At 42.7% G+C, this 16,677-nt stretch overlaps 1 protein-coding gene across 1 annotated transcript in view; it reads left to right on the top strand.

The window, feature by feature from the left end:
- Positions 1-6,484: 6,484 nt before the first annotated feature.
- The window catches only part of dlg4a (discs, large homolog 4a), a gene marked incomplete at both ends in the record, with an annotated part of 59,262 nt that continues 49,069 nt past the window's right edge, over positions 6,485-16,677 (top strand). The window contains 2 exons of the mRNA XM_080847568.1: positions 6,485-6,586; positions 15,587-15,748. Coding sequence (XP_080703694.1) covers positions 6,485-6,586; positions 15,587-15,748 — 264 coding nt within the window. The remainder of the gene's footprint in view (positions 6,587-15,586; positions 15,749-16,677) is intronic.

Here is a 16,677-nt window from a genome sequence, read left to right on the forward strand (position 1 = left end):
TAGGGATCAGGTAAAAGTTTAATCTATCAGATGGTAATAGGCTACTACGTTGCTCTGATTGGTTCTAGGTATCCAATTCAGCGAATAGGCATTTTCTTTCCTGGTTCGTTGAAACACGCCCCATAATCACAGCCCAAAGGTCCGGTATCAGACTCATATTCTGACTAGAATCATGAGTATGACATCGTCAGGCTAAATAGTTACTTCCATTTCAGCTAATAGCCAACTTCAGCAACATCAAAGTCAAAATCCATGGTGACAATAAAAATAATTTAAAAAAAGAAAAAGAAAACAAGTGTGTCCAAATGTGTTTGCTTAGTGTTTCTGTAATGTTTGAAGCTTGTTTTCTGAAAGGTGCGTATGTGTTGTCAACTATACAAAGATGCTTGCTCGTGTTATGTCTATTTTCATATGTTTTCTTAAGTCACAGTGCATTGAGCTGTCAGGCCCTTTGTGTTTTACAGTATTTAATACCACCTCTGCACACTACATACAGTATAACATCGTCTTGGATGCTATAAGCAGGTATAAACTTTCTTAAACTTCTAACATGTATTATCTGACATACATGCAACATACAAAGACTATTATTCTAAGATATCACAGGAAACAATATGTGTCTAAGGTCAGGTTCTCTTCTCTGACTTTGATACTGAAATTATCAGGACTTGCTACTGCACTTCCCCTCCTCACTAAAAGCTTTTGTTCTCTGTGCATTATGTTCTATAACACAGTTATGTGTATACAATATTGGATAGCATGTAGCCGGATGTTGCCCTGATTTGTATGGTTATGTAATACAATACTGGGATTTCTGTTTGGTTATCTTAGTAGCTCATTGATTTGTGAAGGTTCTCTAATGACAATAGTTGTGTGTGTGTGTGTGTGTGTGTGTGTGTGTGGGGTGTGTGTGTGTGTGTGTGCGTATGTATGTGTCTACATCCATAAATGTACATGGGGGGGGGTGGTATGTGCTGTGTGAGTGTGAGTGTGTGTGTGTGTGTGTGTGTGTGTGTGTGTGTGTGTGTTTGTGTGTGTGTGTGTGTTTTTGCGAGAGAGAGAGAGAGAGAGAGAGAGAGAGAGAGAGAGAGAGAGAGAGAGAGAGAGAGATAGTCTGTGTGTGAGTCTGTGTGCATGTGTGTGTGTGTGCGCTTTTAAGGAGCATAGACAGCATCACTTCCAACCCAGACGTGATGAGTTCATTATGATGAGTCTGCACTGAACTCATTCCATTCCCTAGTGCTGATTCAGAGCACTGCTGTACTTATGGCTCTGTAGGTCCTGATCAATGTTTAATAACCATGCATTACTTCAGCAAACCTCTTAAAAAGGGACACAGTCATCAACAACCCAGATGTGTTTAGCTGTCTAGCCATGGCAAAGCATAATGTAATTGTGATGGTGGTGGTGGTAAGCATTATAGGAGGTGGTTGTTAATTGTGTTGGTAATATGAATTATATAATTTGAATAATTTATATAATTTAACTCATAACTAGCAAAAGTCTTTACTCAAACAACTATCCATGACTATCCACGCAAAAATCCACTTTAAATATATGACAATAACTGGGCAGTTAGGAAGGAAATTACATATGCATGTAGGCATAACCAGAGACTACTGTCTTTATTGGGTCCTAGATGATCAGTACGGTATGTGCAGCAAAAGATTAATTCTATTTCCTCTCCTTAAAATGGATTTTCAAAGAACCTGTCATGAGAGAGCAAAAAGGCAGTTTGTTTGGGAATATGGTATCCTGACACTGGGTATGGACAGCATCTCAACTGACAATGACTCACAAAACCAACACTTCTCAACAAGACAAGTATCAACAGCTGCTTGACTCTAACAACAGTGATGTAGGACTGATGTAGGGCATTGTCATACAGAATAAAGATTCCATGACATTCACTTTCAGTTGTTATGGTGTTCTTGCCTCTCGGCTTATTCAAGTTTCAAACAGTTTACAAATCCGTAACAGATGAATATAATCTATAATATATTGTATAAGAGTTAGGGGTTACTAGCACAGACTCACCAAAACATTGGTAAGTTATTACACCTGATAGTTTCTAGATCAGTTACATATTTAATTTATGAAGGAATTTCACCGTGAGCTGTCTACCAACACTGAAAAAAATATTGCGTCAAATGTACTTAATTGTAGCTTGATCATTGGTTCCGCATGAATGTATGAAATCATCACAGCACTTCCCTTTTATACTTGACCAACTAATTCCAATTAAATTGTTTAAATTAAGGTAACATGAAATGGGAACAATAGATGTTCTTTATTTCATTTTGTAACTTTAACATTATAGTGTGATACAGGCTTGATAAGCCGACACATACTGAGGATAATCATATACAGGTTGGGTTGAAAATATTGCAATGCCACTGCTGCTAGAAAAATATACTGCAATGTCACTTCATCTAGAAATGACACAGTCTGAATAAGTTGAACAGTTGTTTCAAAAACAAGAATGACTTTAAGTAAACAAAGCAGTGGAACGCTTTGGCTCTTGAGCATTGTCAATTCCACATAATAATAATACTACTACTAATAATAATTATAATAAAATCTCATGGTGGGAATAAAGTATAGCCCACATCAAAACAAAACATAAAGCAAGCTTGAGACCCAAAGACAAAATTTTCCTTACTGGTTGTAAACTTACTTTATAGGTTTTACTGACATGATTCAGTTGAATAAATTGAATGCTATGCGAGAATTATAGCCTGACGGTGTCATACTCATAATTCTTGTCAGAATGTGAGTCTGATACTGCTTCATTGAGCTGTGATTATGGGGTGTGTTTCACGAACCAGGAAAAAAAATGCCTCTTCGCTCAATTGGATACCTAGAACCAATCAGAGCAACGTAGTATGACCATCTGATACATTCAACTTTTACCGGATCACGTAGGAAGGACGGCAAAAACATCTTTTCGATCAACAAATGCCTTGATCGCGTTTCTCTGTTCCATCTTTCTAAATGAATGCGCTGTCAATATCTGTGAGATATGCATGCTCACGTAATACTTATTAGCAGCGAGGCTAGCTAGCCACTATGTGTTTCAATGGGTTTTTGGTCTAAGCGTTAGCATTAACCTAACAATAATGGCCTTGTGCTTCAGTTAGGACCTGCAATACTCATAAAACATTCGTGTAGCACATACACAACTAACCAAGTCATGTAGACATAAAAAAGTTGTGTAGATAGCTTAATTCACATAAAATATTTCCCACTTACAGCAGGCTCCCGAGACGCCGCCCTCTTGGTACGATTTCGAATCAACCGTTAATTCAAAGCCTTGGTTGATCATCTGTCCATCATCGTATAAAGCCCACCCTGACAATTTCATTGGTCAGATCATTTTGCTGAAAACTGATCATTTCTCCCCAATGGAGCAGTGCCAGACCGAACTTCCCAGACCACAAATGTGGTGGGCGGGGCTCAGTTCAGTCTGGTATCCAGGCTAAGAGAATTAGTTACTTCTGCATAAATACGTCACATTTTAATGAGAAACAAGACTAGTTTGTGTAATTCCAATGTAACGTGGCTTAGTACATTTGATAATCCACCCTTTCCTCCTTTTTCAGGGCAAAGCCAGACAGCAAGCAGGAATGAATATGTATGTTATACATTAATCAATGAAGTTTGCTTCGAATTGGGAAAAACCCTGGGTTCTCCCTGTGCTTCTCAGATGAAGTGCGTTCAACTGCTATCTAGCCTGCATATGTCTCTGCAGTGAGTGTTGCTCAACTGAGCCTGTCATTTGTTCCCGTCCTAATGAATCTTTCCCTTTCATCAATTCCTCTCTAACCTATGTGCACCTACAACAGATAGTGAAAAACAGTAATGGGCAGTAAAGTGTTTAAGCATGTCTGTCACATCTCAGTTGAAGAGAAATGAAAACAATGATAGTGTATTACAATTCTATATTTGGATTTCTGTGCTTGCTAAACAAACTTTGCATTTTTCACTTGATATATGATTTTCTCAGTAATGTTTCCCAGTAATGTGCACAGCACCATTACCTAGACTAGTCAGGCATAGTCTAATCTATTAGCAGTAGCTACACTCCTCTTGATATTTTTCGCATGCGAGAACATGCTGGAGAGCATCCAGGCTTTTTTGTGTCTCTATTAGCATGGCACAAAGATGAGACATACTCAGTCATAAATGTAACCCTTTGCAGTATTAGGGTATGTGTACATAGTTTGGTTTACTCCGCAACCCGACTACGTCTACCTGCCTACCAACTGGTTTCTGCTCAGTATTAATGTGTCTGTTATGTTACTAAGTTATGATGACACATGAACCCAGGTGGTCAGTCTGAATAACTCACTCCGTCAAACATATACAGGAGGGAGAGAGAGAGAGGGTAGAAACATCTAAATCTTTTTTATCATAAGTGCTGCCTCCACACTGAAGCCAAGGTCGAGACTATTTTTGAACACACATATCCATGGAAACCACAGACTTCCACAGAGAAGGACGCTGTGTTCAGTTCTACAGTAGTATGCACACTTTCTCTCAAACACACGAACGCATATGATCGCCCACCACTTCCGTTCAACACTGCACTAACAGAGCAAGGTGGTTAGAACTGACGATAAATGATGTAACTTTAATCTCTTAAAAAGAGGTAGCATTCGGTGACGTAATAAATGCTTAATTTCCTATCAGAATACATTTTATTTTCGATTTTGAGAAGCTCCTGTGTTTTTTGCAGGTCTGTATTCACATTTAAAAGGAGAAATAGTTTATTTGTAGTTATTGCTCACTCGCCCCGGATGATGGCAATGAAACTAGGTTTCAGATATTTGTTGATCGGATTATTTGCAGTTGCTTTTGTAATTGACTCAGTTGACGATTTATGGATTTCCTTCCAATGGTGAATTCAGAGCTACGGTGCAGGCCCCCTCGTAAAATAAAGAACGGATTTCCCTCATTGCTTTATTTGTTAAGCAATAGTTTTTCATATGTTGTCTTCAGAAGAGATTTTGACTTTGGTTGTCTTCCGGTTGCCGTCTGTGGCTGAATGCCGATACTCTGACAAGGGGACGATTCCAGACCCGTAAGGGCAGCTCGCCTCGTCACCGCCGGTCATTTTTTTCACGCGGTCGCATCTGTTCTTTTCAACACTGACGTCACTCTTGAGCGCTGGGGCTCACTCCGCAGTCTGTCCTGAGATGAATGCACAATATTGCATTCACCTGATTCAACGGCGCCGCCCTGCGATTACAAGCCGTCATCGCGAGTTATCTTATGCTACCTGTAACATATTTATATGGCATGTAGGCTATTGGTAAATTATGTTATATTTCATTGGACTCTTCCTTGGACCATCGTGTTTCGGTTGTGTGCACCTAGTGAGTTTTTCACTAAGTGTCACGCTTTCCACATTATTTGGCCTTTGATCCAGATTACATTTGCACATGTGGCTTATTGTGCTCTCTGCGTCAAAGTTTATCCAGGTTATATCCAGCTGCAGAGCTTGGCTGTAGCCTGTCGTGTATAAAATGGACCCTTCGTGTGATCTGTAAATTCCATGAATAAGAGGTTGTTTGTACAAGAGTCCCCTTTTTAAGATTTCCTCGGGTTTTATAACACATGCCTACCTGTGAGTTTAGGCAATCAGTTAGACTTTGAGAAAAACACCTCTCGCAATTTCAAAGATGGCTGACGAACTTTCAGGACCATGGAGAGTTCACACACACCCACGAGTTTACTCATATGCACACACACATATGCACATCCTCAGCCCTCGCCGCCAGAGGGCATACTTTCATATTCCAGTGACAACATTACTGTAAGATAATACAACAGCAGTAAATGAATACCATCACAAATGTCTTAATTGGGCGAAATGAGATACTAAGGTAAATCAACCATCATAAAGAGGTATGCCATTTTTACAAGAGACTCCATAGGTTGAATAGATCAAAGTAATTGAACATCTGCCGCGTATTACGTCTCCAAAGTTATTTTCACTTGACAGTTCAACTTCTTGTCTCAACTTTTGGCAATCTCCGTAGGCTGTACAAACCACTTTCTCGCTGATGTTTGCGCCTGGACTAGGAGCTTTACGGTCGACAGGTCACAGGGGATAGAGTGAGAGACAGAGAGTGAGAGAGAGAGAGAGAGAGAGAGAGAGAGAGCGGAAGGATGTGAAACGCGATTGGTTGTCTTGAAGTTAGAGAAATATGATCACAGAATGATATAGTTCAGAAACCTTGAGTTCAGGCGACCACTTCCCTCTTGTTGCTGTAAAACTGTTAATTGACTGTGGGTATTTGCCTGGTGCTAGGATGGGGTTCCATGCGGGTGGGTTTTTGAATGTTTGTTAGTACAGGACCAGTGGTTGTTCCAACCTGCCTTCTTATCACCTCCACGCCTATCCTAGTCAGTCTCCAGCTTCCAGCATCGGGACGCTGGCGACAGAGTGTAGTCGGTGGGGTCTATGGGTATCGACATGATGTCTCCGCCTTTGAGGAATTTGAAGTGCTTTTCGCCGGTGATGTGCCAGTGTAAGGTTATTTGTAGCAAACGAACCCTCTCCCTCATGTTCGGCTGCAAGGTAAGCTAGGAGCTGGTGGAACGTTTTGGTCTAATTCCTTTTTTTTGCATGTGACAGCGTGATGAGATGGCGAGATGACGGGGAAGAATTTGTAATACACTGTGAAATCACGGCACGCGAAGCCGCGATGAAAAATGGAGCGTGTAGGAGACTGCTTTTAAAATGATGAATGAACCTCTCTTTCTTTCCCTCTGAGTCTCTCCTGTGGGTATACGCGAACCCACACAGTATTCTGAAAACCTTACTTATTATACTGTACTCGCCGGCTATGTGAATAATATGGCTGCTCAACTCGGGGTCTTCCTGTCATTTCAAACCTTCGATGTTTGTGTTTTCTCGCAGTTTTATTGTGCTAACTTAATGTTCTGGTGTATGGCTTCCTGGTATTACTGTATCCTACTGTTATAATGGCCATTCGAGGCTCTTTGTACATACAGTAAGCTACCCAGTTGGTTCATGTTAATTATTGCCAGGGTCAAAACAGTGTGGTTGTCTTTGATGTAGCACACTACGAAGGTTCTTGAATGGACGAAGGGACTTGACTTGCTGTGTTTTTAAGGAAAATTATTTTATTTTCACTTTTTCTAAAGAAAGTAGGTGTATTGCTCTGCTGAGCAGCATGCATAAGGAATAGCAGTCAGAAAACAATGGCGGACAGATTCGATAGTAAACTCGCATAGTAATGGATACTAGTGGTGGTCTTGTAAAAAACATGATAATAGTGAAAGTAGTACACTACATTATTACTCATAGCATACTAACACAGAGGCATATGCAAGCACATTTAGTCAATCTCGCGAATGGTGTAATTAAGATACTATAAACAAGAACTTATCGTGTGTAAAGAATAGGCCCTTTGGAACAGACAGATTCTGAAATTCCAATTATCACACACAGTAATTAAGATCACTGATCACTGGATAAGCAGTGAACTGAAACAGTACTGAAAAAGTGGAACTGTATCAAACACATAATTGATGAAGAGACAATCAAATGGATGTGGCATTTACAGCTTCATCAATGTAGTGATACTTCTCACTGTGGCCAATGGCAGTTTACTAAGGCAACACACAGCATGTAAGCCTGCAGATGGCCGGCAGCGCTAATGAGACCTGTCCTTGAGGCTGAGGGCTACAGTCTTGCTTCTCTTGTAAGCCTGAGTGAAAGTACCATCTGTTAGTGCCTGTTAGTGGTCTTATATGATATCTTTAATAAGAATGTGATGGCAATGTGGCGCAGGTAACGTGTGGATGCAATGCAAAGTCAATAGATTCCATAGCTGAGGTCATTCCCACTGTTGCTGTTTCACCCCTTGTGCCTTTTCAGTCTCCATGACACAGATTTTGCCTTCTTTTTTTCGCTCACGCATTGTTCACAGTCTGATGGAGACAGTGACCACGGCCAGACAAATATCTCATCTGTATCTGGCACCATATGCCAAAAATGCATTCTCCTGCCCGACATCCTCTGGATTGCATAGAGGTTTTTTTTCTTTCTCCCCTTTCTCCTTTCTGAGGTATCTGAGCCAGGTATGCTGTGAATAGAGCGTGATGAATAATGGATAGGCTGGTGTTAGGTGAGCTGAGGCGGGTGTTTCGTCTCCTGTCTGCCGGTCTGTGGCTCGAGCCCTGTGCGCTCCACAGACAACAGAAACACTGCAGTTTGACATACCAGATTCAGAAACAATGGCGCTGCCATACCAGAAGAGCTGTGAATGCCTCTGATGCTATGGCGGCGGAGTGCTATTGGTAACCGTGCCTTGGGAAGTCCAAAAGAGGATTAGGAGGGTTGTGATGAGGATGTGTGTATTCTGAGTTTTGTGAGTGAAGGACATTGGAAGGGGTGTAGAAGTAAGCAAAGGAGAAGAAAAGAAGTAGGGGAGGGGGCAGAGAGAGAGAGAGAGAGAGAGAGAGAGAGAGAGATATGTGGATAGACAATGGGGGGGATGGCGAGAGGAGGGAGGGAGGAGGTGATGCGGGGGAGGAGGGGTGATGGTGTTGTCAGGTACCTGTGATCAATGGCTATATCAGTGTTTGTGTGTTTGTGGATGTTGTTAAGTGACTCTACAATCAGGGACACTCAAGCAAGGTAAGATAACACTAACAGCCCCTTGAGTTAAGCCTCAGGCATTGTGCCGCTAAGCTCTGTAGGAGCCTCCAGGAGATGCTGATATTAGAGCTTTACTCTGAGGGAAGTTTTAGTGAGGGCTTGACTCTCTCTCTCCCTCCCTCTCTCCCTCCCTCTCCCTCTCTCTCTTTCCCTCTCTCTCTTTCTCATTCCCTCTCTCTCTCTATCTCTCTCCCTCTCTCCCTCACTCTCCCTCTCTCTCTCTCTCTCTCTCTCTCTCTGTCTCTCACTCCCTCTCTCTGTTTCTCGGTCAGCACGGCTCTTCTGGGACTGGGTTAAACTCTCCTCGCTAATTAAATGTGGCAAAAGTGTGTTTAATCGCAAATGCAGAAATGTTTGAAAGTTGCACAAACTTGTTCTTAAGATGGCCGTTCTCCAATCTGAGCATTTCATGGGTCAGAATAACGCCAGCTCAGCAGAAAAAGAAGAAGCCTGTCCTCCTAAATATATGCATGGAGTTGGACAGAAAATCTTTAACTGAATGGATGGAAGGGTTGTCAGGTCTTGGGCTATGCTTTTCGGTTGTGCCAATTATCAATTTATCGATCCCTTTGTTCCCTCCACATAAAGGAAGTTATGAGATGTAATATGAGGGAAGTTATGAGATGTAATATGAGGGATGTTATGAGATGTAATATGAGGGAAGTTATGAGATATAATATGAGGGAAGTTATGAGATGTAATATGAGGGATGTTATGAGATGTAATATGAGGGAAGTTATGAGATGTAATATGAGGGAAGTTATGAGATGTAATATGAGGCTAGCTGTAGGGCTGCCTGTGCATTGTGGGGGATGGCTGTGTAGATGTAGGCTCTGATTGGCTGCCTCGTTGGCTGTGTGTGGGATGCCTCTGGCCCACCATGTGTTGCTTTCACAAACTGACATATACTGAACTACATTATGATGTGCAGTGTACCACGTACTCCATAACTCTCATAGCTTTAGGTTCTTGTTATGTAAATCATAATTAGAGCTGCTTTTACAATGCCTAACACCATGGTAACTCCATGGTAACTCCAAGGTAACTCCAAGGTTACTCCATGGCAACGCTTCCTTCATACATGCTAAAAAGCCTAAATGAAATAGTGACTGGTGTGAGGTTTTTTATTCTTTATGTTTCACAAGTTTTCCAAAACGTTTAGCTCTGATTCAGCGCTGCGTGTTGCCATATGGTATGACTCAGGAAGGCTTGTTAGATCTGGTGTCAGGTGGCCTGATGTGGGTTAGGAGGTGGATTCAATCTAGCCCGTTAGCGAACTCCCTTCCTGATGACTAATGAAACGCTGAACAACACATTCAAGGGTAATCCTCTGATCTGACATGAATCATTGCACTCAAAAAAACAACCTTAAATGCAAATCATATATACTGTACTTATAGCACACTGAAATCCTATACATTTGATCCTCATATGAAATAGTGTCCATATCCCCAGCTCATAGCCTAGTGCTTGTAATTCGAGGCGTTGTCTTCATAATGGCTTTGGACTCTATGATGTAATGGCACTGGTGGTCATACAGTGGAGGTCATCTTCACGTAATCTGATCCGGGAGGCCTGAGATGATACTGTGACTAACCAGGAGCTTCAGTCATTATTAAGGACACTGGGATCGATGGCACGTCAACTCAAAGGGCTGGGATCAATCCTAACCCCCGCCCAGGGGCCCCTCGTGTGGGGTCTTTACCGGAAGATCAAGGAGACCAAGGAAGGTCGCCAAGCTCCTCACGGAGCAACTCAAGACTCACTGTGTCACTCACCAGGCAGCGCTGCAATCAACCAATCAATAACTGTCTTCTCCAAGTGCAGCTGGTGGGACGGTTCTTCTCTATGTCATGTGTAATTACCTCTCCTGGTATCGATGGGACTCTTAAACTGTTTCTTATTTACATTTGCATTATTCACTATTCACTGTCGCATGTCCTCCACGATTCAGTGAGCGTGCGCCTTAGCGGCGGTCAGGAGTGTTATTACCGTTTACTAGAGGCTGTTTCCTGCAGAGGCAGAGGTCCACGAGTTTATACGGTGTGTAGTTCCCAGCAAGAGGGAAATAGGGCTGCATCCAAGAGACGACACAGCAGAAAACCTTCCAGTGTGAAGTGGGCTCTCCCATACAGTTGTGTTGCCGTTGAGCGCGTTAGCGCTTTATCTCTCAGGGCTGCATAATAATGCTCATCAGTCCGTTAGCTCCACCCATGAGCCTCTTCACCCTACTCACTGTAACCTACTTTTGGAGGACAGTAATAAACAAGTGGTGGGAGCCATTCCACTGGCCAAATGTTGCTCTCAGATCCACAGCACAACTGGTAGCCCACAGCAGAAGCCGTACAGTACATGGACCTGCTTTAAAATATACTGAACAAACATACACATACTCTCTCTCTCTCTCTCTCTCTCTTTTCTCTCTCGTGTCGGTGCAAACAGGCTGTTAGGCGACACACACACACACACACACACACACACACACACACACACACACACACACACACACACACACACACACACACACACACACACAAACACACACACACACACACACACACACACACACACACACACACACACACACACACACACACACACACACACACACACACACACACACACACACACACACACACACACACACACACACACACACACACACACACACACACACACACACACACACTGAGTCAGGAATGTGTTGTGTTCGGAGCCGCAGCGCATTGGTAGTGTCAGTGTCCCACACCGTGTACTCCTCCAGCACCCATGAGGACCCAGGCTCGAGTCTGGACTGAGGTAATTTCCTCTCCCCACCACTCTCCCACTCTCCTTCTGTACACTCACCTATCGATAAAAAGATTACAAAAGCTCCCCAACCCTCTTAAAAAAAGGAATGAATCGGGTTTCAAATTTCCCAGCAAAGAGCAGGACCTTTTGGATGAGCTCCTCACTGAATGGCTGTCTGAACAAATGGAGGCAGGTCACTGCTTTGCGATGCGGGTAACGGAGAGCTTAGATAAAGCCAGGAAGGCACCATTAATACCCATAACGGATCAAAGTTGCCGTCCATCCAACTCAGTCCATCCCATGCCTGCATGCCACACTTCTAATCTTCCTGGTTTTAGACGTTTTCCCTTCTCTAAATCCCATTCTAATGCTAAATTTGAGTGATTGGACAGCAAGCCTACTCTACTGTCCACTACTCTTTAGCCTCTCTCTCCCCTTTTCTCTCTCTCTCTCTCTCTCTCTCTCTCTCTCTCTCTCTCTCTCTCTGTCTCTGGCTAGGCTACTGGTCAACAGCCACTGCCCGAGCATCTGCTAAGGGATCAGTCCAGGGATGCAGGGATTTGGTTACATTAACCTTTGGAGGTGGACACAGTGTTTGATACAGGCAGACATCAGATCAGAAATGTTTTTTTGGGTAAAGCTCTTCACAGGGTAGTAATAAGATGAGTGCTTGAGTGGACTCTAAGATAAGCACTGACTACGGCACAAGGGCATTGTTTGCTGGTAACGCTGTCTGTTTGTCCTTTGGCTTGGATTCGAAGCGAGGCCTCTGATTGGATATCTTTCTCCGTAACATGAAAATGGCTTTTTGTGATGCATCAGAGTAAAGCCTTCTCACTTCTCTACATTTTCTATCTCTGTCTCAATCGCTCTTTCTCCTCTTCTTACTGTGGCCACCTTCCTGTTTTTCATTTCTTCTCGACTCCCTCTGTTCCCGTCTCTGCACTGTCATCTCCTTAAATTACTGTACTCTTTGAACTGCCCATTGTTTTCTTGTAGTCTTCTTTCCTCCTTTCTCTCTCTCTCTCTCTCTCTCTCTCTCTCTGCTGTTTTCCTCCCCCATCTTTCCTGCTCTCCCTTGACCCCCTCTCATTTATCTCTCTCCCTCCTTCTCACTCATGTGGGGTTTGCTGGCTCAGGGTTATGTGATACAATAGCAATGCTGACTGCCCCCCACCACCACCTCCCCACTACCCCCCTCTCCCCCAGCATCACCTCCACTCTCCCCTGCAGTCCACCGTGATGTTGAGTTTGCGGCTGCTCACTTCTGATCTGACTGTGGCACAGTCTCCTCCGTGCTGTGGTTGTGCTTGGCCTGTGGGGCTTCCTGTTGGCTTCGGCTGACCTGAGAACAGGGTGCTGTGTTCTCTGTGCCAAACCCACCAGTCTGCTTTGGGTTGCTCAGCAACTCAAGTACTGTGTGGAACATTTTACAGATATTTCTCTTTAAAAGTAGCATAACAGATTAATTGCTAATCGCTAATGAGATGCAACGGCCAAATCTAGCGAAACCTCTTGAAATATGCTTACTTTGACACTATAACAAACTAGTTAGTCAACACCTGTCCTAACACAGTCAAACATCAAGGCAGACAGTAGAAATCGGGCGGCTTCAGGCAAATCTACAGAACGAAGTTATATGCCTACTGACCCTGGTATGGCAATAGCACAAAGGCGATTCTTCATATTAATAGTCATTGTAGTGGCGACATTTTTTTAAGCTGTTATTTGAAGGTTAAACTGCTTATCCTAACCCTAACCCTGAAGTATAATTACTGCATAATGCTACTTCAACTCTGTGCCTGGATAAGGCGAGCATTCTGACCTCTGACCTGTACATCTCAACCAATGATTTTTTTTGTTCTTCCTGATAACTGAGAAAGGCCAGGGTGATTTTCCGAGTGTCTTTTCAGTTACAGGCACTGTCAGGTTAGCAAATGTAGGAGATGAGAAGCACAATGTCTTAAAAAGGAAACCGCTTTGTGAATATTAATGTTTACAAGGCAGCATTTATGGAGGACACCTTGAAAAGAGAGAGGATTTATTTTTCATAAGGATGTGAACACATGCAGCAGAAAGTGTCTTCACAGAAAAGTAATTTTATGATGACTGTTGAAAGACACCTACAACACCCTGATACAATATACAGCCGCGGAAAAAATTAAGAGACCACTTCAAAATTATCAGTTTCTCTGGTTTTACTATTTATTGGTATGTGTCAAAGTAAAATGTACATTTTAGTTTTATTCTATAACCTACTGGCAACATTCCTACCAAATTTCAAATAAAAATATTGTCATTTAGATCATTTATTTGCAGAAAAATGACAATTGGTCAAAATAGCAAAAAAGATGCAGTGTCTTCAGATCTCGAATAATGCAAAGAAAACAAGCTCATATTCATTTTTAAACTACACAATACTAATGCTTACACTTAGGAAGAGTTCAGAAATCAATATTTGGTGGAATAACCTTGATTTAAAATCACAACTTTCATGTGTCTTGGCATGCTCTCCACCAGTCTTTCACATTGCCGTTGGGTGACTTTATGCTACTCCTGGCGCAAGAATTCAAGCAGCTCGGCTTCTTTTCATGGCTTGTGACCATCCATCTTCCTCTTGATCACATTTCAGAGGTTTTTTATGGGATGCAGGTCTCGAAATTGGGCTGGCCATGACAGGGTCCTGATCTGGTGGTACTCCATCCACACCTTTACTGGCCTGGCTGTGTGGCATGGAGCATTGCCCTGCTGGAAAAAACATTTCTCAGAGTTGGGGAACATTGTCAGAGCTAAAGGAAGCAAGTTTTTCTTCCGGGACAACGTTGTACTTTGCCTGGCTGAGGTTTGTAAAAGACCATAAGGATTGAAAAAAGCGGACTGGAGGGTCTTCTAGTTCGTCTTCTCTGATGAGTCCAATTTTCAGCTTTGCCCAACACATGGTCGCTTTTTCAATCCTTATGGTCTTTTACAAACCTCAGCCAGGCAAAGTACAACGTTGTCCCGGAAGAAAAACTTGCTTCCTTTTGCTCTGACAATGTTCCCCAACTCCCCCCCCAAGTGTTTTTTCCAGCAGGGCAATGCTCCATGCCACACAGCCAGGCCGGTAAAGGTGTGGATGGAGTACCACCAGATCAGGACCCTGTCATGGCCAGCCCAATTTCGAGACCTGAATCCCATAAAAAACCTCTGAAATGTGATCAAGAGGAAGATGGATGGTCACAAGCCATGAAAAGAAGCCGAGCTGCTTGAATTCTTGCGCCAGGAGTAGCATAAAGTCACCCAACGGCAATGTGAAAGACTGGTGGAGAGCATGCCAAGACACATGAAAGTTGTGATTTTAAATCAAGGTTATTCCACCAAATATTGATTTCTGAACTCTTCCTAAGTGTAAGCATTAGTATTGTGTAGTTTAAAAATGAATATGAGCTTGTTTTCTTTGCATTATTCGAGATCTGAAGACACTGCATCTTTTTTGCTATTTTGACCAATTGTCATTTTTCTGCAAATAAATGATCTAAATGACAATATTTGTATTTGAAATTTGGTAGGAATGTTGCCAGTAGGTTATAGAATAAAACTAAAATGTACATTTTACTTTAACACATACCAATAAATAGTAAAACCAGAGAAACTGATAATTTTGAAGTGGTCTCTTAATTTTTTCCGCGGCTGTATATATATATATTTAAATATGATCCTTAAGAGCCCCATTTAGCCTAACCTTCAGGACAAACGGTGTGTGTTTTAGAATGTAAGTCTTTGGCTTGACATGTGGTGAAAAACAGAGAATCCCTGATTACAATCCCGCAGAGCTTTGCCGAGATATTTCCTTCTAGTGTTTCTCTGTAGATACGTTGCAGAGCTGAGAATCAGCGACTAGAGCTTCAAGTAATGTGTGTCAGAACTCTGGTGATAGGCTTTGTGGAATGAGAAAGCAAGAGGTAGAGAGGAACAGAGAGCTCCGTTGTAACGATGTAACGATAAGTATGCTCCATTTCTGTCTGAAATACTGAATAACTGGAACTCTTATTTACAATGGTCACAATTTCTTCCTCTCTCTTTCTCTCTCTCTCTCTCTCTCTCTGCCTCTCTGTGATACAGAAATACAGATACCAGGATGAGGAGACCCCCCCCTTGGAGCATAGCCCTGCCCACCTGGCTCACAGCAAGAGCGCCGAGATGCTGCACATGAGCGACAAGAACCTGGCCGCCATGGACGCCATGCACGGCTATGCCTCCCACACACACATCTCTCCCATCAAGGTATGGGCAAGAACACACACACACACACACACACACACACACACAAACACACACACACACACACACACACACACACACACACACACAGAGACATATTAATGCATGCACAAGCAGTACTCTCTCCTTGTTCTACCAAGGTATGGATGTGGACATGCACACACACACACACAAACGCACACACACACACCCATATAAATGCATGCACAGGCATAACTCCCTGTCTCTCTTTTTCACACACTCATCTCATTAATTACACAGTGAGAATACCGTCATTAAGTGAACTAACATGATGACTTGTACTATGTCCTATTGCAGTGACTTACTGGCACACAAACACACACACACACACACACACACACACACACACACACACACACACACACACGCGCACACACACACACACACACACACACACACACACACACACACACACACACACACACACACACACACACACACACACACACACACACACACACGTAGCAGGCTCATCCCCAGCCACACACATCTGTGCATTTTTGCAGGCATCTGAAATTGGATTTTAGTGATTAATAACACCATACCTGACAGCGTGGACTTATGTCTATGACAGCCTATTGCTTTGCCTTGCTGTTTTGGCAATGGTGACTCACTCATGCCTCTTGTGGCAAAAAATGGTACCATGAGTGAGTATGGTGTGTCTCTGGCTGGTTAGCATGCTAACTTTAGTAGACATAAACCTAAAACAAAAAACACCTTTAAACACACTTGGCCAACTGTTTTACTCCACCCTGAATGATTCCAGTTGGAGCAGGTAGTTCATCCATCAGATTCAAAATTAAATGGACATTCTATTCATCTTCGCTAGGTCAGCTCCTGCCTTATCTTGAGCCGTTCGCCATCTATCCTCCATCTCTGTCTCTCTCTTCACGTCCTCTTACAGTCACACT

Source organism: Sprattus sprattus, assembly GCF_963457725.1.
Source record: "Sprattus sprattus genome assembly, chromosome: 1".
NCBI lineage: Eukaryota > Metazoa > Chordata > Actinopteri > Clupeiformes > Clupeidae > Sprattus > Sprattus sprattus.